General features: G+C 41.0%; 1 protein-coding gene across 1 annotated transcript; it reads left to right on the top strand.

Annotated features, from left to right (window-relative positions):
• Positions 1 to 353: 353 nt before the first annotated feature.
• On the top strand, positions 354 to 23,876 carry LOC143407776 (uncharacterized). The gene is made up of 13 exons (XM_077110330.1): positions 354 to 431; positions 1,779 to 1,895; positions 7,159 to 7,229; positions 7,575 to 7,713; positions 11,946 to 12,111; positions 13,843 to 13,874; positions 14,356 to 14,460; positions 16,630 to 16,795; positions 18,467 to 18,498; positions 18,993 to 19,097; positions 21,251 to 21,398; positions 23,100 to 23,131; positions 23,760 to 23,876. Exons 1-13 carry the CDS (start codon positions 354 to 356, stop codon positions 23,874 to 23,876), a joined length of 1,308 nt encoding a protein of 435 aa, XP_076966445.1.
• The last annotated feature ends 813 nt before the right edge of the window (positions 23,877 to 24,689 follow it).

Here is a 24,689-nt window from a genome sequence, read left to right on the forward strand (position 1 = left end):
GGACCCGGCAAGAGAGGCAGCAGGCTCTTCCAACCACGCAGTTCACCTTCCTCCTTCCCATTTCACACCCGACTCCAAGCACAAGGAGGAGCTCCATGTAGAGCTCCTGTGGCTGGACAGCCCTTCTCTCTGACTGCCGCCCATCTGAGTGGTCAGCTTGCTCAACAGGGACTGGGGTTCCCCTGCCCTCCTCCTCCCCACCTTCTGATGCCCAGTGATGCTATGGGGCTGCCCCGAGCATCAGAGTGATACAAGGGCCTCCTCCACTGCCCACACCTCTCCCCCTGCCAGGCGCCGTGGAGCAGGACCCTGACACCATATACATGGCACGAGTGAATGGCAGGTTGTATCACATGCCGTGGTGTCCCACGTGTTATTTTCACCGCCTGCCCCGAACCTTCCACTGTGAAAGGTGTGACATCTGTGTGGAGGTGAGTGCTCCTCCTCCCTGTCCACTCATCAACCTATCTCCGGGCACCTGGCCAGGACCAGGAACCTCACATCATGAGTGGGCCAGGTGGGGGTATCAGACCATGTTTCCAGAATGCTTCAAGTGGCTCTCAGCCACTGTTAGTCACTTATATATGTCATCACCTCTGTGTCTGCACCTGTCCAGGGAGGCTGGCCTTGCTTGCAAAGGTGCTGACATACAAAGGGCATCCCATCTGTGCTGAGCCTGGTGGAGTCAGGTGGAGGAAAAGCAGTGACTGTCCCCTCCCTGGCTTGTTGATAGTAGATCCCCAGCCCTTTAGGCTGATTGCTGCCCTGTCAGCAGTCTTGGTCTGGGTGTCCCAGTTGGAGGGTTTCCTGGTTCTGAGTGTGTTTCTCTGATGTGCCCACCCTGCTCGGGTTCACAAGTGCAGACGGCTGGTAGGGGAAGGGCATTTTTTTCATCCTTTTCCAGTACTTGAGGAAATGGAGGCCCAGAGTTTTCATGTCCTGGTCCAAGTGACACCAGGCAGGTCTTGTCTCTAAAGACCTCACTCAGGACAGGTGACCTGATGAGCCATGGGTCCTAACTGTGCTCTCACCATGGAAATGTCAGCTTCTCGCTGAGATGGGAACCCTTATGTAAGGTCAAGAGCAGGCGGCCTAGAGGGCTGCATAGGGGAGGCCTCAGGATTAGGGGGTGATGGAGGCCATTCCAGAAGGACCCTCTGACCTGCCTGCTCTCCCCTAGGAGTTGGACCACCATTGCAGGTGGGTGAATAACTGCGTGGGGCACCGAAACATCCGGCTCTACCTGCTACTCCTCGTGTCTCTGTGCCTGTATCTGGGTACCGTGCTGGCCACCTGCGTGGTTTTCATCATACGCAGGAGGAACATGGCGTTTTTGGACAAAACCATGACGTATCCACACAGTCCCCAGGGCCCACATTGGGAAGAGCTGGGGTGGTGTGGAGGGAGGGGCAAACAGCCCAGTAGGGTCAGGGTGACAGGGGAGGGGCTGATGTGGGCGGGGCTAGAAGGAGAAGTCACTTGGCAGGACCTGTGAAGGACATTTGGAAGGCCAGTGGGGTCAGGGACGTGGGCAGGGCAGGATGCCTGTGGAGTTAAGAATCTAGGGGCCCACAGAGTAGGGTAATGAAAGTTGAAAAGGGACAGCTGGGAGGACAGTGTGGTGGAGGGAGGTTTCCCTTGGTTGTACTGGACTAACTGTCCAGTCCAGGGAGGGAGAGCGGTGGGCTTTGCTAGCTGAGGCGGGAGGGAGGGAAGGAGGGAGCAGTGGGGTCGAAAGCGGGGCCAGGGAGGAGCTCTTCCATGGCTTCCCTTCTTAGCCTGTGCACAGCATCCTAGTGGCTGTACCTGCTGGGGCCCTCCTGGTCCCACTCATCCTGCAATTATTCATCAAGGCAGTGGCGGTGGGCACCGCCAGGCGACCCTATGAGGAGAAGGTAAGCGGTGAGGCGTGTGCCCTTGGCTGTGTGGAGGCATCTTGCACCTCTTTAATTAGACACTTTGTGCACTTTCTCCACTGCCTTTGGCCCTCATGATGCCTCATGAGTCCTTCCAGACCCACCTCTGAAGATGCAGCTCAGATATTTCTATACCCTGGAGCTTGGGGCCATTCTGCCTCCTGGGTGCATTGCATTGCAAGCCTACTGTGTGCTGGGTGTGCTAGGTGGTGGTTATTTGAGGGATGGGTGTAGGGGTGAGTAAGTACATCATGCACTTGTGTAAAGCAACCTGCCATCAGAATAACACCGGGAGACACCAGGAACACTCTGAGAGAGGGGTCAGTCCTGAGTGGTGTAGCGGACTGGAAGAGACTGGGAGTTTGGCGAAGCCCACACTGTAGAGGAGAACATGCCACCCTCTGTGTCCTAGGTGTGCTTTTGGAGAGGCAGACAGGAGGGCATTGAGTGTGAGAGGTACAATTTTGTAGAAAGGCACAGAAATCTGAAAGTAGGGTGTTAACAGAATGATGAAGAAATGGATCCTATTTCAATCACAAGGTGACATGGGCAATGAGGTTGACCCCATGGGGGTCAAGATTAGAAAGGCCCAGAAAGCCAAGCATGGAATTTTGTTTGGAAGAACTGGAAACCTGGGAGCCGTGAAAATGTCATTCATTGAGGGGTAATTACAAACAGTAAATTCACCCTTTCTCATCTATAGTTAGGGATTTTGACAGATGACATTGTGTACTCTCCACCAAGATCAAGGTTAACCAGTTTCACTACCCCAGAAAATCCTTTCATCTCTTGTTGTCATTTTCTCTCCCTGACTCCTTGTGGTTTTTCTCTTTCCGGAATAATGCATAAATGGTGTTGTGGGCTTTCTAGTCTGGCTTCATTCCCTGAGCACATGCATTTGAGATTCATCTATGTAGTTGCTCACATCAGTAGTTTATTCTTTTGTTTCTGTGTAGTATTGTAATTCCCTACAGACCATTTGTACATTCACCAATTGAAGGATTTTTAGTTTGCATCTAGGTTTTGGCAGAATTTTTGTTTTGTTTTTGTACCAGGGATTGAACCCAGAGGTGCTTAACCACTGAGCAACCATCCCAGCCTCACCCCACCCCACCTCCAGCACCCTTATGTTTTCTTTTTTGAAAAATTTTTAAAATTTTGAGAAAGGGTCTTACTAAGTTGCTTAAGGCCTTGCTAAGTTACTACATTACTGAGGCTTTGAACTTGCCACCCTCTTGCCTTAGCCTCCCAAGCCATTAAAGTCATGGGGAACTGTGCCCAGCCAGTTTCAGGCAGTTATAAATAAAGCTGCTACAACAACCATTGATGCATAGACATGTGGACATAAGTTTTCATTTCTTTTGGGTAAATTGTTAAGGGTAGCATTGCTGAGTCATAAGGTAAACATGTGGGACATTTTAGAAAACAACTGTACTGTTTCTACTTTGTACCAGCAATGAAGGAGAATTCCAGTTGTTCCACATCCTCACTAGCATTTGACACTGTCATTGGTTACTGGCTTTTTTTTTTTTTCAAATTGTAACCTGTCTAATAAATGCGTAGTAGTATCTCATTAGGGCTCCAGTAATATTTTTCTAAAGACTAATAATGTTGAGAATATTTCATGCCTTATCAGCCATGGGTATATTGTTGGTGAAGTGTTTGCTCCAAACTTTTGCCCATTTAAAAAAAACTGAGTTGTTTTCTTATTGAGTTTCAAGAGTTCTCTGTACTAGATTTAGATTTATGTGTCTCAAATCTTATCTTGCAATTCATGGCTTGTCATTTCATTTTCTTGTCATAGCATCTTCCAAAGAGCAGGAGTCCTTGGTGTTTCTGTTTTTCCTGCACTGGGGATTGAATCAGGGGTGCTCGACCACTGAGCTTCTTCCCCAGCATGCGTTGTTGTTCACTCTGAATGCAACCTCATGTCCTGTGTGAGGAACAGTTGCATTGCTTTCTTCCCCATCTGTATCTTTATTGCTTTTTCTTTGAGCATCCGCTAGGAATGATAGGACTGGGCATCTTTGCCCTGGGATTCCTTTAGTATGGCAATCACTTGACTAAAGGCTCTTTCAGGAAGACTGGTGGGCAGCATCAGTGGGGGAGGGGAAGCTGCAGACTCCCAGGCAGCTGAACAGACAGAGGAGCTTGTCTGCTCATCACCTCCCATCCTTTTAGTCAGCACCCCACCACTGCCATATGTGGTTCCCTCCCACCTGTGACTCCTGTGCTTGGCCCTTATTCCTCAGCCCTGTGGTCTGCCTGTCTTCACCTATCTCCAGCTTCTAGTATCATCATTGAGTTTGCCTGGCAGCCTTTTCCCTTCCTCCATCCTGTGGTTCTTCAGGCCCCAGGTCAGGCCATAGGCCATCGCCCTTCCTCCTCTGCTCAGAGTGAGGCCCTCCAAGTCCAGGATCCCCAAGTCTCAAGGGACCTAAATGTGGTCTGCACTCTAAGATTCACCAGACAGGACTCCTTTCTATTCTTGGCAGCACTAATTTCAGGCACTGATCCCATGCTCCAACTTTCACTCCCATCATACTCCATTCCCTGACTTCAACTCCTTCTAGAATCACTTGCTTGGTGGTTGGTGGCAAAGACTCTGGTGTAAACCACATAAGTCCAAATCACAGCTCTAGAACTGACCAGCAGGGAGACCTGGGGTATGCTACTCAGCCCCTGGTCACTCAATTTCCCTATCTGTAAAACAGGGAATTGTGGGTTAATTCATGTACACCTCATAGAACAGTGGCTGGTCCCAGAGAGTGCCCTGTGTGCTGCTGTTACGTCACTACCATTCCTTCCCATGGTCATCTACACATGTTTGTGCTCATCTTAAAAGTCATACAAGTCCCAGTCTTAACATCCCAGGCCCCCACTCCACCTGTTGTACCTTCTGGGCCTTATTTCCTGAAAGAGTTCACCTTGTTCACTAGCTCCCCCTTCACTTCCTGGCCCAACTCAGCCCAGCCCTTGCTGTCAGGATGATGCTCTTATTAATGGCCAAATTCAGCAGACATCTTCAGACTACTCTTTCTGGTCTAGACACAGCCTCTGAAACCAGAAGTCGCAGTCTCAGCACTTAATTCTCTGGGCTTCTCCTGTGCATGCACCTGGGTGTTGTGAGCTGGGTTGCCTACATAGTTCTCATGATTCTCTCTCTCTGCTCTACCCTTTCCACTCCCCTTGGTGCACAGGGCCTCGGGTTGCAGCTGCCCTCACCACTGAAAGTAGGCTGGCCATGCTATTTGCAGGGTGCTTTCCATCTCCAGTGCAGTGACTGGGCTTTGTTTTTTTGCTACTCGGTATTGAACCCAGGGGCACTTTACCACTGAGCTACATCCCCAGTCCCTGCTACTTTTTATTATGAATCAGGGTCTCACTAAGTTGCTAAGGCTGGTCTCAAACCTGCCTTAGTTTCCCAAGTCACTGGGATTACAGGTGTGTGCCACCGTGCCTGGTTGGACAGAAACATTTTTGATGCCCTGAAATATTTCTGATGGGGGTGCATCTCAGTGGTAGAGTGTGTTTAGCCTGTGCAAGGCCCTGAATTCTTCAATCGTCAGCACACAGAGAAAAGACATCTGAATCAATGAGTGAACCAACAAACAGAAGAATCAACATTTGGGGATAGAAGGAAAGAGGAAAGGAGCAGAGAGAAGAATGGTGTCCTGACCCCCCAGGATAAGGGGAAGAAGGAGAGGCAGCAGGAAGTTGGGCAGAAGATGGGGCAAGAAGAAGATGCCGCTGGATTTTGGTCCTGTGGAGTGTGAGGGTGTTTGAGACAGAGAATTGCAGCAGGAGCCCCAGGAGTGGAGCCTGTGAGAGAGGCTGGTCTGGGTGCCTCAGAGCTGTTGGATTCTAGTGGTGTGTGATAGGGTTCCGTGTGGGGGGAGGACGGTATTCACATTACTGCTCAGTTCTTAGAAATTTACTATCATTCCTTAAACATTTTCTATACTTTATGTACGATCAATATTTTCTACACATTATATATCTAATCAAATATTCTTTCTCTAAGTTTAAAGATTCTGTAATTTTTTAATGCTCCACAATTAATTAATTTCTTCTAGTACTAGGGACTGAACACACAGGTGCTTTATCACCAAAGCTGCATCCCTAATCCTTGCTCTATTTTGTTTTGAGATAAGGTGTCACTAAATTGTTGAGGGCCTTTCTAAGTTGTTGAGGCTGGTCTTGAACTTGCAGTCCTCCAGCCTCAAAATCCCAATTCCCTGGGGTTACAGGTGTGTGCCACTGTACCTAGTAATATACTCATTTCTTATGTATTGTGAACACCTTAAAGGAGGCAGAACCTCATAGAAGACATTGATTCGAGTTGCTTTTTTGGACATATTCCAGAGCTGTTCTGATGTGGAATGGTCTTTCCTTCAGGGGAGGAGAGTGTTGAAAAAGAGTATTCATGTGTAGGCCATCGGAGACTTGGGGTGGCTAGAGGTGCTGCTGGGTCACTTTCCATTATAACAAAGAATTTTCTACCTAAAGCTCATGAAGTTGGGGTGAAACTCAACCTGGTCTGGAAGGAGGAGGGGTCCAGGCTGAGGGATGAACTCAGGAGAAAGAGAAAGTAGAATAAGGGAGAGAGGAGAAGTCAGTCAGAGTCATGGGAAGGACATGACCTTTGAGCTTGACCTTTCCTGCTTTGTGTACTGAAGGACTTCAGCTCAGATTTTCCTGGAAAATCTGATTTTTGAGTAGGGAAATATGTCTGGGCATCCCCTGCTGCCACTGGTCTCCCAGATAGTGAAACTCAATGAAGGTAGATTTTTAGAAAAATCGAGAGGTAAGAGAGTCAAGTGGGAGTGGGGTGGTGACACCATCTTTGGATCAGTTGAGCAGAACAGCATGAGACAGATCTTAAAAGGTACCTGGAAGGATGAGGTGAGAGGACGGGTTTGGCCAATGGAGACAGAGCAAGGATGCTGCAAAGGGAAGCACTAGGGGTTGAGGAGCCCTGAGAAGGCAGGAGAGGTGGGTGTTGGGTCAGCACTGTCTGGGGACAGCTGCTCACAAGTGGGTCGAGGGAGGTCACTCTTCCTGGGAGCCTGGAAAGGCAGGAGGCCCTGGGTCACTCTTGGGCACCCCTGTACCTAGAGCCTGGCCACAGGCCCAGGTTGAGCCCTGGCTTAACTGACCAACTTAGCGAGGGTCCCTGGGAGATGGCCTTGCACAGTCCTGCTGATACTGAACTTCTCTTCCCTTCCTCATCTCCCTCCAGTATGACAGGGGATTCAATGAGGGCTGCCCAAAAAACTGTTACATCGCATTGTGTGCACCCTTGGGACCCAAGTAAGTTGGTAAACCAAGGGCTCAAGTGGTGGACCCTGGGGCTGGTGCAGGGGTGAAGCTGGGTCTATTTCCCTGGTCCCTGTCCCCAGCTCCCAGCCTTAACACTCCCTGTTCCTTTCTTTTGGGGTTTTCTCCAGGGCACTCTGGGAGTTTCTGGGAATTTCACTCTTCCTTGGTGTTGTAGTTCTTGCCCCCAAGAAATGTGCTCCAGGGGAATGGCAGCCTGGATAAGGCTCCTGGATGAGAGCCCTGGGCTCTGTGCTTTAGCAGCTGAGGGTGAGAGTGGTCAGGGAGACCAGGCCAAGGTGGGTAGTGACTCCTTGCATTTGGCCTGTTGCTTCCCAGGTACATGTCCGAGGCGGTCTGCATTCAGGTGGACCAAGGGACCAACTGGGGGCCGAAAGAACACCTTAAAGATCTCCTTTGGCCCAGGTGCGTGACTCAGGCCCCCCCAAGGAGTGGCAAGTCCGCACCTGTACAGAAGGTAAGGAGTATGGGGTGTGCTTTGAACCAGGAGGGTCTGTGGTTGCACATGTGTTGGGGGAAGCCCCCGATGTAGGGTAGACCCTGAAGCTGAAGCACTTGGAACATAAGGAGTGGGATTGTGGGACCTGGAGGGTGCAGGGTCCAGGTCACAGGGCTTCAGAGCACACCCAGGTGTCCCTGGAAAGAGAAAGAGAAAAGACTGAAACACACTTTCTGGTTGGATTTGTGCCAGTCCTTACTTTTTTGGTCCCCAGTTTCCTCAGCTATTAATGAGGACTCAGACTAGTCCAGTAGTTTATGTTTTAAAGAAAATGCTGTTTCTTTTATATGTGTGTGTGTATGTGTGTTGTTTGTGTGTGTGTGTGTGTGTGTTTGTGTGCATATATAAATATCAGTTGTACATGGACACATATATTTATTTTATTTGTTCATTATTATGTGGTGCCATGGATTGAACCTAGTTCCTCATGCATGCTAGGCAAGCACTCGACCCCTGAGCCACAACCCCAGCACTCCAGATTCTTTATTTATGGAAATTTTTGACATACAATATGAAACATTTGTGTGGAGCATTAGGTGTACAGTGGGGTGGGTAACCCACAGTGCCCCCCATGTTCCCTTGCCGTGATGTGGTGCCAGCCCTCTCCCTTGTCCTGCCTCTAGGCATCCAGGGACTTGACTGTGAGCTGTGGGGTGGAGGTTAGAGAGAACCCCATGTACTGACTCTGTTTTTAGCTTCTCATCAGCCCAGTGGTGCACTGGGAGGCTTCCAAGGGAGGCTTGGCCTCCTATTCTCCCTTCACACACAGCAATGCCAGGACATGCACCAGAAGTTCATCTCCTGACCCCCATGTGGGGGTCTCTTGTTCCTGAGCCCTAACTCCCCTGTTGAGAGTGCCAAGACCCCCACGCCTGTTATATACACATATTTGGTGCTGCTTCCTATGGCAGCTGTGCCTATGTGTCCTAGGTTCAGGGAAGTGTGGGTGGAGGCTCTGAGGGGCTGGGACAGAGCCCTCCTGGAAGGGAAGATCCTTGCTCTCTGGAGACTGAAGCTCGTGAACCAACACTGCCTGACTCTTTGCCCTTGAGCAAGACATTCAGCATGTCTCTCATCTTCAAATGTGGCAACAGTAATAATCACAGTGACCGACCTGGCTGGCTTCCTGGCAAGGGCTGCAGATGGACAATGACCACCAGCCTGGATAATACCAAGTGCGCCAGAAAGGATTCCATATAATAGGAAGGGAACTTGTTTATTATGAGTCCTAATAGGGTAGTAGATTACTCAGAAATTACAAAGTTTCAGTTAAACATGAGTAAGTTTTGGAGATACAATAGTCAATAAGGTTGTTACAGTTAATTTACTGCACACTTGAAAACTGATAATAGAGTTGGGTACAGGGGTGCCCATCTATAAGCCCAGCTACTCAAGATGCTGAGTCAGGAGGATTAGAACTGAAGGATCAAGTAACTTAAAGAGAATTGCTTTCTGTATCAAAAAAAAATTTTTGGGGGGATGTAGGTCAATGGAAACACCCCCCTGGATTCAATCCTCAGATGTGGAAAAGGAAAGAAAAATTGACCATCACTTTTGTGGGTTTTCTGATTGTTTGAGGTGAAGTTCCCCGTATGTTGGCCAGCCAGTCTTGAACTTCTGAGGTCAAGCAAACCTCCTATGTCAATGTGCTGAGTGCTGGACGGCAGGTGTGCACCACTGGACTGGCTAGAAAAGGGATTGTAAACTGGGTTTGGTGGCACATGACTAATTCCAGCAACTCAGGAACTGAGGCAGCTTTAGGCCAGCCTCTGCAATTAGCAAGACTGTATCTCAAAATAAGAAGAGCTAGGGATAAAGCCAAGTGGTAGGATGTCCTTGGGCTCAACCCCCAGGGGGGAAAATGTGTGTATACACACACACACACACACACACACACACACACACACATAGATATAAAGATATACACACACACACACACACACACGTATATATATATTTCATTATATAGAAGGATTTGGAGATTTTAGATTTCTGCTTTGGGGCTAGTCTGAATAAGCATGAAAACTCGTGTGCTTGAGCATGCTAGGCAAGAGCTCTACCACTGAGCCACACCAGAGACCTTACATTTAAATTTGGGTTATTTTCTCACTGTTGGTTATTAGAGTACCCCACTTTTATCTCTTTTATTTTCCATTTTTTTGGGCATGAGGTGGGGCTTCCTCTGATTCCCACACTGGTCTCAAATTTGTGAGCTCCAGTGACTCTCCTGCTCCTGCTTTCTGAGCAGGGGAGATTACAGGTAAGTGCCACCACACTTGGCTGTACAATCTCATATTGATAAGACATTTTACATGTGATAGGAATCCCAGAATAAAAAACAGCAATTTAAGATGACTGGGCATAGTGACGTCTGCCTATCATCCCAGTAGCTCAGGAGGCTGAGGTAGAAGGATCATAAGTTTGAGACCAGCCTGGGCAGTTTTACCAAGACCTTATCTCAAAGTAAAAAGGGCTGGGAATGTAGCTCAGTGGTATAATGCTCCTGGCTTCAATACCTAGTACTTCCAAAAACAAATTAAAGAATAAAAACATTAGGCTGGGGGATGTAGCTCACTGTTACAGTGCTTGCCCAGCACGCATGAAGCCCTGGGTTAGAGCCTTAGCACTACATAAAAATAAATAAAGGTATTGTGTCCATCTACAACTAATTTTTTTTTAAAATAAACATGAAAGCTGGGCTTTGTGGCACATGCCTGTATTTCCAGCTACTCTGCAGACTGATACATAAAGATCACTTGAGTCCATGAGTTTGAGATAAGCCTGGGGAAAATGGTAAGACTGTATGTCTCAAAAAAAAATCCCGAATAATAATAGTAATAATGATAATAATAATAATAATAATAATAATAACAACTTGTGTAGTCAAGCACGTTGGTTCACCCCTGTAATCCCAGAGGCTCCAGATTGTGGTAGGATGATCACAGGTTTGATGCAGGTGTTGGGGTCTTAACAAGACTCTTGTCCCAAATTTGCAAAAGGGTAGAGGGACTGGGGATGAATCTCAGTGTTAAAGCACCCCTGGATTCAGTCCCCAGTCCAGCAGATGGGGGAGGAAAAAAGCCAATTTGACTCCATAACATTTAGACCTTGAGACTACAGGTAACTTGTGGTAATGTTTAGCAGGTGCTTAGCAGCTTGATGCCCTGGGTTTAATGCCAAATACCAAACAGAAAAAAAAAAAAAAAAAACCCTTTGTGTGTATATCCCAAATCACAAATGAATATGTTACTTTTTCACATACATACATTTTGACACAGAAATGTAATATTTAGCAGGTGTATCCTTGGGGAACCAGAGAATAGCACATATTATGGGTTTTGTCCCATTATTTAGCTAGCAAAATGTATTAAAAAATCAACTCAAATATCATTAGTAGTAAATTGGTTAAAAATATGGCATGGCCATGTAACGTACTACTAGATTATTTTGAATGAATTTAGGGGAAAAAAACTGTAATGTTTTCCTGGGTTCAGTGGAGCATGATTGTAATCCCAGCAGCTTGTGAGACTGATTTAGGAGGTTTGCAAGTTCAAAGCCAGACTCAGCAACTAAGCAAGGAGCTAAGCAATTTAGTGAGACCCTGTCTCAAAATATAAAAACGCTGAGGGTATGGCTGAGTGGTTGAGTGCCCCTTAGTTCAATCTCTGGTACTCCTCCTCCTTCCCGTCAAAAAAGATCTGAAACAGTAAACACTGTATAAAGTGGGTTCTTGGTTTCAAAACCCTACATTTGTATTCCCTGAAGTGCTGAAGTTGGAATGGGCCTGCCACCCTGCGTTCTCTGTCTAAAGCCTAGAGCAGAACCAGACATAAGCAAGCATCCTTCTTCCTGTTTGCTGTCCCCTGACTTTTGCTCTTGGCTTAAGCCTTTTCAATTAGGAGCTACTCTGGTGGGAGATGAACAAGAGGAAATACAGGTTTGACACTTCTGTCCCTCTCCCCAAACAAACCCAGCACTCCATTTTCATTCCTCTGTTTGGATCTTTCCTGTTGATTTGCAAAATAAATATGGAAAAGTAGAGTTTTAGAAAATGAGACCATTTAGAATTTAGTCAAATCTAAAATTATGAGTATGGGTTTGTTTTATGTATGTTGATATTTGTGTCTGAAAATTGATAGTATTATAGAGCAATTCAAACCACAACTCATGTCTGAATTTCTCTATGTTAGGGCATGCCAGAGCAGCAGGCTCAGTTGCCACAAACCTTCAGGGTCCTCAAAGGAAAGCCAACGGAGTTTCCTCTAGCTGTGCGGGGTGTCAACAAGTATTATAACGCCAGCACCTTGAAACAGAAGAAGCTCAGATTGACGACTCCTGGTGAGACCTCAGACAGTGGTAAAAGACTGAATCCCATGGAAACTTGTGAAGCACTAATAGATAAAAAGATCATTTCTGGAAAAATAAAAGGCTAAACTGTATTGTTCCTACTTTCTCCTACATAGATACTCTTTTTGTCAACTGTCTGGATGTCTCTTGAACATCATCTGGAGACTGAGGATTTCATTGATCTCATAATTTTGTTAGAAATGGAATTGGATCTGTTACATAGTTTTCCATATTTCTCATACATTATAATTCAACATGATAGTGGGATTCACACTTGTTCCATGTTGTTACATTTATTTGGATTTTTTTTCTCCTCGCGGGATTAAATAATTTTTACTTGAGAAGGAAAAATTGTGGATTTTTAGACATGTTTATGCTAGAGATATGTTTATTGTCAGTGGACTAGAAGAAATTTTTGCTTTATAAATGCATAAACCTTGAAATAAAAAGTATTTTCTATTCAAAAATTATAAAAATAAACATTTTTCCTCAAAGGATTTATTCTTCAGAATTAGAATCTAAGTGGGTAAGAATTAAAATATACTGGATTTTTAAAAACAGTTTGTGTAAGGCAGCATCAGAATGAAGTCCACGTGGTGCAGTTGGTTGAGCGATCCCTGGAATGTCTTTGGAGATTTAGTTAGACTCTCCTTCCCCATGCTGGTTCTCCTGCTTTCTCTTCTTTGCAATGAACTTTAAAAGATGCAACATCATTTCTCTCATTTCTCTCTGTGCAGATTTTGCCCATTACAACCCCAAGATATATAATTTTTATTTAATATGTTTTCCATCTCTAAAGTCATTATATACTTTTAAAAAATAATCTAAGTAGGCAAAAATCATATGTGGTTGGATTAATTGTATTTAATATATTTACATCATCACAGAGATAAAGGCTATGTTCAAAAAAGAAGTAGACTTTTTTGCAAGTAATACTGATCTTGACTTTTTCTATAAATAACATACCTGGTATCCTTAGAAAAAGGTCCTACTGTTACCTAGAACTTCTGTGTCAACTAGTAAATTGCATTTTACAAAGAAACAAACCATGTCAAAAATAATTCTTTTCCCAGTTGCTATGTTTGGTGGCTTTATATACCCTTACTCCTTGATACTCAAAAATATTTATCATATCACCTTTACTGTTTAAGAAAGTATCTTACACAAGGAATGCTTTATTTTAATACAGCTTGGTGGGTATGGTTTTCATTACACTTTGGTGGGGGCAGGGTACCGGGGATTGAACCCAGGGGCACTCAAACCCTGAACCACATCCCCAGCTCTATTTTGTATCTTATGTAGAGGCAGGGTCGCATTGAGTTTCTAAACACCTAACTAAATTGCTGAGGCTGACTTTGAACACAAGATCCTCCTGTCTCTGCCTCTTGAGCCCCTTGGATTATAGACATGGAATTACCAGGCCGGGCCTCCATTACATTTTAATAACTTGATTGAAGTATAATTTACATACCATGAAATCCAGTCATTTGAATGATCAATTCAGGTTTTTCAAAATGTATTTTTAAGGTTTCATTAAGATTAAAGAGTTAGTAGTTGTGTTTTATATAAATTTTATTTTTAAGTTACTATTAATATCATATTTCTAGAGAAGTAATTCTACTTAAAATGAAATTGGTTTTCACACATTTCACTTGCTCCTCTTTTAATATTATTTTTCTTTTTGTCATAGAAAAGGTTTCTCTGATGAATTTTTAACAGTTCCTTCCTTTTCATTTTCAGAGAAGGATTGCTTCCCTTCTGGAACACCAGCAGTAAGTTGATGATTTATTTCTTATAGTTCTTGCTCTAATTAAGGTTAACAAAAGAGATCTGTTTTTTTTTTTTTAAATTTTCTAAAATAAGAGGTAGGGCTGGGGTTGTGGCTCAGTGGTAGTGTGCTTGCCTGGCATGCATGAGGAACTGGGTTTGATTCTCAGCACCACATACAAATAAATAAAATAAAGGTTCATCACAACTTAAAAAATTGTTTAAAAAAATAAAATAAGAGGTAAAGAAATATTTAATGTTTCTAAATATAGTACTCAAGAATATTTATCATATATATTTACTTTTCCATATTTCAGAAAATCATCTGTATTTTTTAATTGAATATATTGTAACCAGTGAGGTTTAATCATTTAAAAATTAGCTATGGAAAAAATAACTTCTTAAAGTTTGTTTAATAAAAGGAGACCTGGTCACATTTTAATCTTTGACTTTGCCTGGCTTGTCTTCCTTTGCTCCTGAACACAGCTGAACACCAAGGGGCCGGAAACATCAGCAATAGTAATGGAGGAAGATGATGGTGATGGTGAGGTGCGGCCTTTCACTGCCCCAGGACATGGCCATACAAGACCAGTGAGTGACTAATGACCTGGTGTGCACATCTGTGCGTGTGTGTTTGAAAAACAGCTCTTGCATTTGACTTTCAGAGATAATTTCAAAAAGCCTTCAAGTTTAAAATTTTACTATGAGAAGATTAATTTAAGATTAAATTAAAGTTTTTACCTAAAGAGTACTCATCAAAAACCACATTTTTGAAAAATAAAATCGATGGCTTCTTTAAAAGTTAGAATACTTAACTCACTGGGTTTTTTCTTTCCATGTTTTGCCCCCTTTTCCAGAGAGCTCATCTATTGCTCTGTTTTTTCTCTGTTTCATAATGTGGGTAACTCTTCTACCTAAAACTTAGATCTTTCCTCTTCCCCAGATTATGTACTTTATTTCTCCTTTTGACATTTCTCTCAAAGCCTTGATGGCATTCTAAAGACAGTTGAGAGTGAAATTCCTCACCAGATGAGGGAGAATTTCAGCAGTAATGAGCTCAGATGGGGCCAGGGAGAGAAGTACTAAGGGGGCTGGACTGTGATGTGGTGGCTCCAAGGACTGCCATTGGATTCCCATCTCATGACAGATGGCTATGTTTTCTATATTCCTTACAACTGGCTCTTTGAAGTGAAAGGGAGGGTACGCATTATATTTGTGTAAAATGTCTTTGAGACTGGATTAATGATAGATTATTTTAGTGGAAACTACCACAGTGAAACATAAAAGATAAGAAATTAAAACAACTTTTAAATGCAATAGCATCAGTGAGCTGTGAGACAGTTTCAAGGGTTTTCATGATGTGTAATGAAGTTCTGATAGAAAAAACCAACCCAAAAATCTATCTCCCAAAAGCTATTAACAGCTTCCTCAAATAAAGTAAAGTCAAAAGTACCTCTACCTACCTGAATAAATAAATGTCTTGTCTCTTATAAAAGTATCTTTAAAAGATAAAACCATTTAACTAAAAATAATAACAGTGAAGGCAGGAGATATGCATATAAAATGACAATAAGAGCTTCCAGGTCAAGAACAACAACCCTAAGATTTTTGTCCTGTGTGACATGGGGTGTCACGTGATGGTGGAGTGTGATCATGGAAAGATGCAAACATTCAATAATAAGAGGGAGTCTTACCTAATCACTAAGCATCTTAAGGCCCTGGGTTTAACCCAAACACCAAACACCAAAAAAAAAAAAAAAAGAAAAAAAATTTTTTTTTAAATCCATTGATGTATGTATCCCAAATCACAAATGAATATGTTACTTTCACCTACATACCATTTGACCCAGAAATGTAATTTTTAGCATGTGTGTCCTAGGGAAACCATAGAACAGCATAGATTATGGATTGTGTCCCATTATTTTGATAGCAAAATGTAGCAAAAAGTCAACTCAAATATCATTAGTAGTAAATTAATTAAAAATATGGCATTACCATTTAAAGTACTAGTAGATTATTTCAAATGAATTTAAGGGAAAAAAACTGTAATGTATTGCTGGGTTCAGTGGAGCATGACTGTAATTGCAGAAGCTAGTGAGGCTGATTTAGGAGGTTTGCAAGTTCAAAGCCAGACTCAGCAACTAAGCGAGTAACTAAGCAATTTAGTGAGACCCAAATAATAGAAAGGCTAAGGGTATTGCTGAGTGGTTGAGTGCCCCCTGAGATCAATCCCTGGTACTCCTCCTGCTCCCTGCCTAAAAAGATCTGAAACAGTAAACACTGTATAAAGTGGGTTCTTGGTTTCAAATCCCTACATTTGTATTCCCTGAAGTGCTGAATTTCCAATGGGCCTGCCTCCCTGTGTTCTCCATCTGTGTAAAGTGTATAGCAGAACCAGACATAAGCAAGCATCCTTCTTCCTGTTTGCTCTCCCCTGACTTATGCTCTTGGCTTAAGCCTTTTCAATTAGGGGAGCTACTCTGGTGGGAGATGAACAAGAGGAAATACAGGTTTGACACTTCTGTCCCTCTCTCCAAACAAACCCAGCACTCCATTTTCATTCCTCTGTTTGGATCTTTCCTGTTGATTTGCAAAATAAATATGGAAAAGTAGAGTTTAGAAAATGAGACCATTTAGAATTTAGTCAAATCTAAAATTATGTGTATGGGTTTGTTTTATGTATGTTGATATTTGTGTCTGAAAATTGATAGTATTAGAGCAATTCAAACCACAACTCATGTCTGAATTTCTCTATGTTAGGGCATGCCAGAGCAGCAGGCTCAGTTGCCACAAACCTTCAGGGTCCTCAAAGGAAAGCCAACGGAGTTTCCTCTAGCTGTGCGGGGTGTCAACAAGTATTATAACGCCAGCACCTTGAAACAGAAGAAGCTCAGATTGACGACTCCTGGTGAGACCTCAGACAGTGGTAAAAGACTGAATCCCATGGAAACTTGTGAAGCACTAATAGATAAAAAGATCATTTCTGGAAAAATAAAAGGCTAAACTGTATTGTTCCTACTTTCTCCTACATAGATACTCTTTTTGTCAACTGTCTGGATGGCTCTTGAACATCATCTGGAGACTGAGGATTTCATTGATCTCATAATTTTGTTAGAAATGGAATTGGATCTGTCACATTTTTTTCCATATTTCTTATACATTATAATTCAACATGGTAGTGAGATTCATACTTGTTTTATGTTGTTACATTTACTTTTTTTTTTTTTCCTCCTCACGGGTTTAAATAATTTTTAGTTGAGAAGGAAAAATTGTGGATTTCTAGACATGTTTATGCTAGAGATATGTTTATTGTCAGTGACCTAGAAGGAATTTTTGCTTTATAAATGCATAGACCTTGAAATAAAAAGTATTTTCTCTTCAAAAATTACATGCAAATACATAAAAATAAATATCTTACCTCAAAGGATTTATTCCTCAGAAATAGAATCTAAGTGGGTAAGAGTTGAAGTATACTGGATTTTAAAAAACAGTTTGTGTGAGGCAGCATCAGAATGAAGTCCACGTGGTGCAATTGGTTGAGCGATCCCTGGAATGTCTTTGGAGATTTACTAAACTAAAGTAGTTTTTGCCCATTACAGCCCCAAGATATATAATTTTTATTTAATATATTTTCAATCTCTAAATTCATATATATATAGTTTTTAAAAATAATCTAAGTAGGCAAAAATCATATGTGGTTGGATTAATTGTATTTAATATGTCTACATCATCACAGAGATAAAGGCTATGTTCAAAAAAGAAGTAGACTTCTTTGCAAGTAATACTGATCTTGACTTTTTCTATAAATAACTTACCTGGTATCCTTAGGAAAAGCTCGTCCTTTTACCTAGAACTTCTGTGTCAACTAGTAAGTTGCATTTTACAAAGAAACAAACCATGTCAAAAATAATTCTTTTCCCAGTTGCCATGTTTGGTGGCTTTATATCCCCTTACTCCTTGGTACTCAAGAATATTTATCATATCTATCATATCACCTTACTGCTTAAGAAAGTATCTTAAACAAGGAATGCTTTATTTTAATACAGCTTGGATGGGTATGGTTTTCATTACACTTTGGTGGGGGCAGGGTACCGGGGATTGAACCCAGGGGCACTCAACCCCTGAACAACATCCCCAGCTCTATTTTGTATCTTATGTAGAGGCAGGGTCGCATTGAGTTTCTAAACACCTAACTAAATTGCTGAGGCTGACTTTGAACACAAGATCCTCCTGTCTCTGCCTCTTGAGCCCCTTGGATTATAGACATGGAATTACCAGGCCGGGCTTCCATTACATTTTAATAACTTGATTGAAGTATAATTTACATACCATGAAATCCAGTCATTTGAATGATCAATTCAGGTTTTTCAAAATGTATTTTTAAGGTTTCATTAAGATTAAAGAGGTAGTAGCTGAGTCTTATTAAATTATTATTTTTATGTTACTATTACTATCATATTTCTAGAGAAGAAATTTTACTTAAAATGAAATCAATTATAAGACATTTCACTTGCTCCTCTTTTATATTATTTTTCTTTTTGTCATAGAAAAGGTTTCTCTGGTGAATTGTTAACATTCCCTTCCTTTTTGTTTTCAGAGAAGGATTGCTTCCCTTCTGGAACACCAGCAGTAAGTTGATGATGTATTTCTTATAGTTCTTGCTCTAATTAAGGTTACCAAAAGAGTTCTGTTTTTTTTTCTTTTTTTTTTTTAATTTCTAAAATAAGAGGTAGGGCTGGGGTTGTGGCTCAGTGGTGGTGTGCTTGCCTGGCATGCATGAGGCACTGGGTTCGATTCTCAGCATCACATACAAATAAATAAAATAAAGGTTCATCAACAACTTAAAAAATTGTTTAAAAAAAATAAAATAAGAGGTAAAGAAATATTTAATGTTTCTAAATATAGTACTCATGAATATTTATCATATATGTTTATTTACTTTTCCATATTTCAGAAAATCATCTTTATTTTTTAATTGAATATATTGTAACCAGTGAGGTTTAATCATTTAAAAATTAGCTATGGAAAAAATAACTTCTTAAAGTTTGTTTAATAAAAGGAGACCTGGTCACATTTTAATCTTTGACTTTGCCTGGCTTGTCTTCCTTTGCTCCTGAACACAGCTGAACACCAAGGGCCCGGAAACATCAGTAATAGTAATGGAGGAAGATGATGGTAATGGAGAGGTGCAGCCTTTCACTGCCCCAGGACATGGCCATACAAGACCAGTGAGTGACTAATGACCTGGTGTGCACATCTGTGCATGTGTGTTTGAAAAACAGCTGTTTGCATTTGACTTTCAGAGATAGTTTCAAAAAGCCTTCAAGTTTAAAATATTTTACCACAAGAAGATTAATTTAAGATTAAATAAAGTTTTTACCTAAAGAGTACTCATCAAAAACCACTTTTTTGAAAAATAAAAATCGATGGCTTCTTTAAAAGTTAGAATACTTAACTCACTGGGTTTTTTCTTTCCATGTTTTGCCCCCTTTTCCAGAGAGATCATCTATAGCTCAGTTTCTTCTCTGTTTCATAATATGGATAACTCTTCTATTATATCTTTCGTCTTCCCCAGATTATGTACTTTATTTCTCCTTTTGACATTTCTCTCAAAGCCTTGATGGCATTCTAAAGACAGATGAGAGTGAAATTCCTCCCCAGCTGAGGAGAATTTCAACAGTAATGAGCTCAGATTCAGCCAGGGTGAGAAGTACTAAGGGGGCTGGACTGTGATGTGGTGGCTCCAAGGACTGCCATTGGATTCCCATCTCATGACAGATGGCTATGTTTTCTTTATTCCTTACAACTGGCTCTTTGAAGTGAAAGGAAGGGTAGGCATTATATTTGTGTAAAATGTTTTGAGACTGGATTAATGATAGATTATTGTGGTGGAAACTACCACAGTGAAACATAAAGATAAAAATGAAAACAACTTTTAAATGCAATAGCATCAGTGAGCTGTGAGACAGTTTCAAGGGTTTTCATGATGTGTAATGAAGTTCTTATAGAAAAAACAACCCAGAAATCTATCTCCCAAAATCTAATAACAGCTTCCTCAAATAAAGTAAAGTGGTCAAAACTACCTGTGCCTACCAGAATAAATAAATGTCCTTATAAAAGTATCTTTAAAAAATAAAACCATTTAACTAAAAATAATAGCAGTGGGGGCAGGAGATATGCATATAAAATGACAATAAGAGCTTCCAGGCCAAGAACAACAACCCTAAGATTTTTGTCCTGTGACATGGTGTGTCACGTGATGGTCTAGTGTGGTCATTGAGAGATGCAAACATTCAATAATAAGAGGGAATCTTACCTAATCACTAAGTAGCTTAAGGCCCTGGTTTTAATCCCAAACACCAAACACCAAAAAAAAAAAAAAAGAAAAGAAAAGAAAAAAAAAACCAACATTTTAAAAATCCCTTTATGTATATATCCCAAATCACAAATGAATATGTTAATTTAACCTATATACCTTTTGAACCAGAAATGTAATTTTTAGCAAGTGTGTCCAAGGGAACCATAGAACAGAATAGATTATGGGTTGTGTCCCATTATTTAGATACCAAAAAATCAAGTCAACTATCATTAGTAGTAAATTAATTAAAAATATGGCATGACCATTCAATGTACTAGATTATTTTAAATAAAGTTAGGGGGAAAAAAACTGTAATGTATTGCTGGGTTCAGTGAACCATGACTGTAATCCCAGAAGTTAGTGAGGCTGATTTAGGAGGTTTGCAAGTTCAAAGCCAGAGTCAGCAACTAAGCGAGGATCTAAGCAATTTAGTGAGACCCAAAAAATAGAAAGGCTGAGGGTATGGCTGAGTGGTTGAGTGCCCCCTGAGATCAATCCCTGGTACTCCTCCTCCTTCCTGTCAAAAAAGATCTGAAACAGTAAAAACTGTATAAAGTGGGTTCTTGGTTTCAAACCCTACATTTGTATTCCCTGAAGTGCGGAAGTTGGAATGGGCCTGCCACCCTGCGTTCTCTGTCTAAACCCTAGAGCAGAACCAGACATAAAGCAAGCATCCTTCTTCCTGTTTGCTGTCCCCTGACTTATACTCTTGGCTTAAGCCTTTTCAATTAGGAGCTACTCTGGTGGGTGATGAACAGGAGGATATACAGGTTTGACACTTCTGTCCCTCTCCCCAAACAAACCCAGCACTCCATTTTCATTCCTCTGTTTGGATCTTTCCTGTTGATTTGCAAAATAAATATGGAAAAGTAGAGTTTTAGAAAATGAGACCATTTAGAATTTAGTCAAATCTAAAATTATGTGTATGGGTTTGTTTTATGTATTTTGATATTTGTGTCTGAAAATTGATAGTATTATAGAGCAATTCAAACCACAACTCATGTCTGAATTTCTCTATGTTAGGGCATGCCAGAGCAGCGGACTCAGTTGCCACAAACCTTCAGGGTCCTCAAAGGAAAGCCAACGGAGCATCCTCTAGCTGTGCGGGGTGTCAACAAGTACTATAATGCCAACACCTTGAAACAGAAAAATCTTAGATTGACGACTCCTGGTGAGACCTCAGACAGTGGTAAAAGACTGAATCCCATGGAAACTTGTGAAGCACTGATAGATAAAAAGATCATTTCTGGAAAAATAAAAGGCTAAACTGTATTGTTCCTACTTTCTCCTACATAGATACTCTTTTTGTCAACTGTCTGGATGTCTCTTGAACATCATCTGGAGACTGAGGATTTCATTGATCTCATAATTTTGTTAGAAATGGAATTGGATCTGTCACATTTTTTTCCATATTTCTTAAACATTATAATTCAACATGATAGTGGGATTCACACTTATTCCATGGTGTTACATTTACTTGGGTTTTTTCCTCCTCATGGCTTTAAATGATTTTCAGTTGAGAAGGAAAAAGTGTGGATTTCTAGACATGTTTATGCTAGAGATATGTTTATTGTTAGTGGCCTAGAAGGAATTTTTGCTTTATAAATGCATAGACCTTGAAATAAAAAGTATTTTCTCTTCAAAAATTACATGCAGATACATAAAAATAAACATCTTACCTGAAAGGATTTATTCCTCAGAATTAGAATCTAAGTGGGTAAGAGTTGAAGTATACTGGATTTTTAAAAACCATTTGTGTGAGGCAGCATCAGAATGAAGTCCACGTGGTGCAGTTGGTTGAGCGATGCCTGGAATGTCTTTGGAGATTTAGTTAGACTCTCCTTCCCCATGCTGGTTCTCCTGCTTTCTCTTCTTTGCACTGTACATTAAAAGATGTAAAATCATTTCTTCCATTTCTCTCTGTGTAGATTTTGCCCATTACAACCACAAGATCTATAATTTTTATTTAGTATGTTTTCCATCTCTAAAGTCATATGTATAGTTTTTAAAAATAATCTAAGTATGCAAAAATCACATGTGGTTGGATTATTGTATTTAATATTTTACATCATCACAGAGATAAAGGATATGTTCAAAAAAGAAGTAGACTTTTTTGCAAGTAATACTGATCTTGAATTTTTCTATAAATAACTTACCTTGTATCCTTAGAAAAAGGTCGTACTTTTACCTAGAACTTCTGTGTCAACTAGTAAGTTGCATTTGAAACAGAAACAAACCATGTCAAAAGTAATTCTTTTCCCAGTTGCCATGTTTGGTGGCCTTATATCCTCTTGCTCCTTGGTACTCAAGAATATTTATCATATCACCTTTACTGTTTAAGAAAGTATCTTAAACAAGGAATGTTTTATTTTAATTAAGCTTGGTGGTTATGGTTTTCATTACACTTTGGTGGTGGGGGCAGGGTATCCGGGATTGAACCTAGGTGCCAGCTCTATTTTATATCTTATTTAGAGGCAAGTTTGCATTGAGATTCTAAGCACCTAACTAAATTGCTGAATATGGCTTTGAACACAAGATCCTCCTGTCTCTGCCTCTTTTGGATTGTAGGCATGGAATTACCAAGCCAGGACTCCATTACATTTCAATAACTTGATTGAAGAATGATTTAAATACCATGAAATCCAACATTTTAATGATCAATACAGGTTTTACAAAATGTATTTTTAAGGTTTCCTTAAGCTGAGTCTTATTAAATTATTATTTTTATTACTATTACTGTCATATTTCTAGAGAAGTAATTCTACTTAAAATGAAATCAGTTTTAAGACATTTCTTTTATATTATTTTTCTTTTTGTCATAGAATAGTTTTCTGTTGTAAATTGTTAACATACATTTCTCTTTCATTTTCAGAGAAGGATTGCTTCCCTTCTGGAACACCTGCAGTAAGTTGATGATGTATTTCTTATAGGTCTTGTTCTAATTAAGGTTACGAAAACAAATGTGTTTTTTTTTTTAATTTCTAAAATAAGAGATAGGGCTGGGGTTGTGGCTCAGTGGTAGTGGGCTTGCCTGGCATGCGTGAGGCACTGGGTTCGATTCTCAGTACCACATACAAATAAATAAAATAAAGGTTCATCAACAACATTAAAAAAATGTTTAAAAAAATAAAATAAGAGGTAAAGAAATCTTTAATGTTTCCAAATAGCACTCAAGAATATTTATCAGGGCTGGGGATGTGGCTCAAGCGGTAGTGCGCTGGCCTGGCAGGTGTGCGGCCTGGGTTCGATCCTCAGCACCACATACAAACAAAGATGTTGTGTCCACCGAAAACTAAAATAAATAAATATTAAAATAAAAAAAAGAATATTTATCATATGTTTATTTACTTTTCCATATTTCAGAAAATCACCTTTATTTTTTAATTGAATATATTGTAACCAGTGAGGTTTAATCATTTAAAAATTAGCTATGGAAAAAATAACTTCTTAAAGTTTGTTTTATAAAAGGAGACCTGGTCACATTTTAATCTTTGACTTTGCCTGGCTTGTCTTCCTTTGCTCCTGAACACAGCTGAACACCAAGGGGCCGGAAACATCAGCAATAGTAATGGAGGAAGATGATGGTGATGAAGAGGTGCGGCCTTTCACTGCCCCACGACATGGCCATACAAGACCAGTGAGTGACTAATGACCTGGTGTGCACATCTGTGCATGTGTGTTTGAAAAACAGCTGTTTGCATTTGACTTTCAGAGATAATTTCAAAAAGCCTTCAAGTTTAAAATATTTTACTATGAGAAAATTAATTGAAGATTAAATTAAAGTTTTTACCTAAAGAGTACCCATCAAAAACCACTTTTTTGAAAAATAAAAATCGATGGATTCTTTAAAAGTTAGAATACTTAACTCACTGGGTTTTTTCTTTCCATGTTTTGCCCCCTTTTCCAGAGAGATCATCTACTGCTCTGTTTTTCTCTGTTTCATAATGTGGGTAACTCTTCTACCTAAAACTTAGATCTTTCCTCTTCTCCAGATTATGTACTTTATTTCTCCTTTTGACATTTCTCTCAAAGCCTTGATGGCATTCTCAAGACAGTTGAGAGTGAAATTCCTCCCCAGCTGAGGAGAATTTCAACAGTAATGAGCTCAGATGGAGCCAGGGAGAGAACTACTAAGGGGACTCGCCCTGGACTGTGATGTGGTGGCTCCAAGGACTGCCATTGGATTCCCATCTCATGACAGATGGCTGTGTTTTCTTTATTCCTTACACCTGGCTCTTTGAATTGAAAGGGAGGGGGTAGCCATTATATTTGTGTAAAATATTTCGAGACTGGATTAATGATAGATTATTTTAGTGGAAACTACCCCAGTGAAACATAAAGATAGAAATGAAAACAACTTTTAAATGCAATCGCATCAGTGAGCTGTGAGACAGTTTCAAGGGTTTTCATGATGTGTAATGAAGTTCTGAAAGAAAATGTCAACCCAGAATTCTATCTCGCC

This window comes from Callospermophilus lateralis, chromosome 10 (assembly GCF_048772815.1).
Source record: "Callospermophilus lateralis isolate mCalLat2 chromosome 10, mCalLat2.hap1, whole genome shotgun sequence".
NCBI classification, from domain to species: domain Eukaryota; kingdom Metazoa; phylum Chordata; class Mammalia; order Rodentia; family Sciuridae; genus Callospermophilus; species Callospermophilus lateralis.

Coding starts and splice junctions, on each gene's coding strand:
- LOC143407776 (XM_077110330.1), top strand. CDS start 354: ATGCCGTGGTGTCCCACGTGTTATTTTCACCGCCTGCCCCGAACCTTC. Junction 14,461..16,629: donor GACATGGCCATACAAGACCA/GTGAGTGACTAA, acceptor TCTCTATGTTAG/GGCATGCCAGAGCAGCAGGC. Junction 19,098..21,250: donor GACATGGCCATACAAGACCA/GTGAGTGACTAA, acceptor TCTCTATGTTAG/GGCATGCCAGAGCAGCGGAC.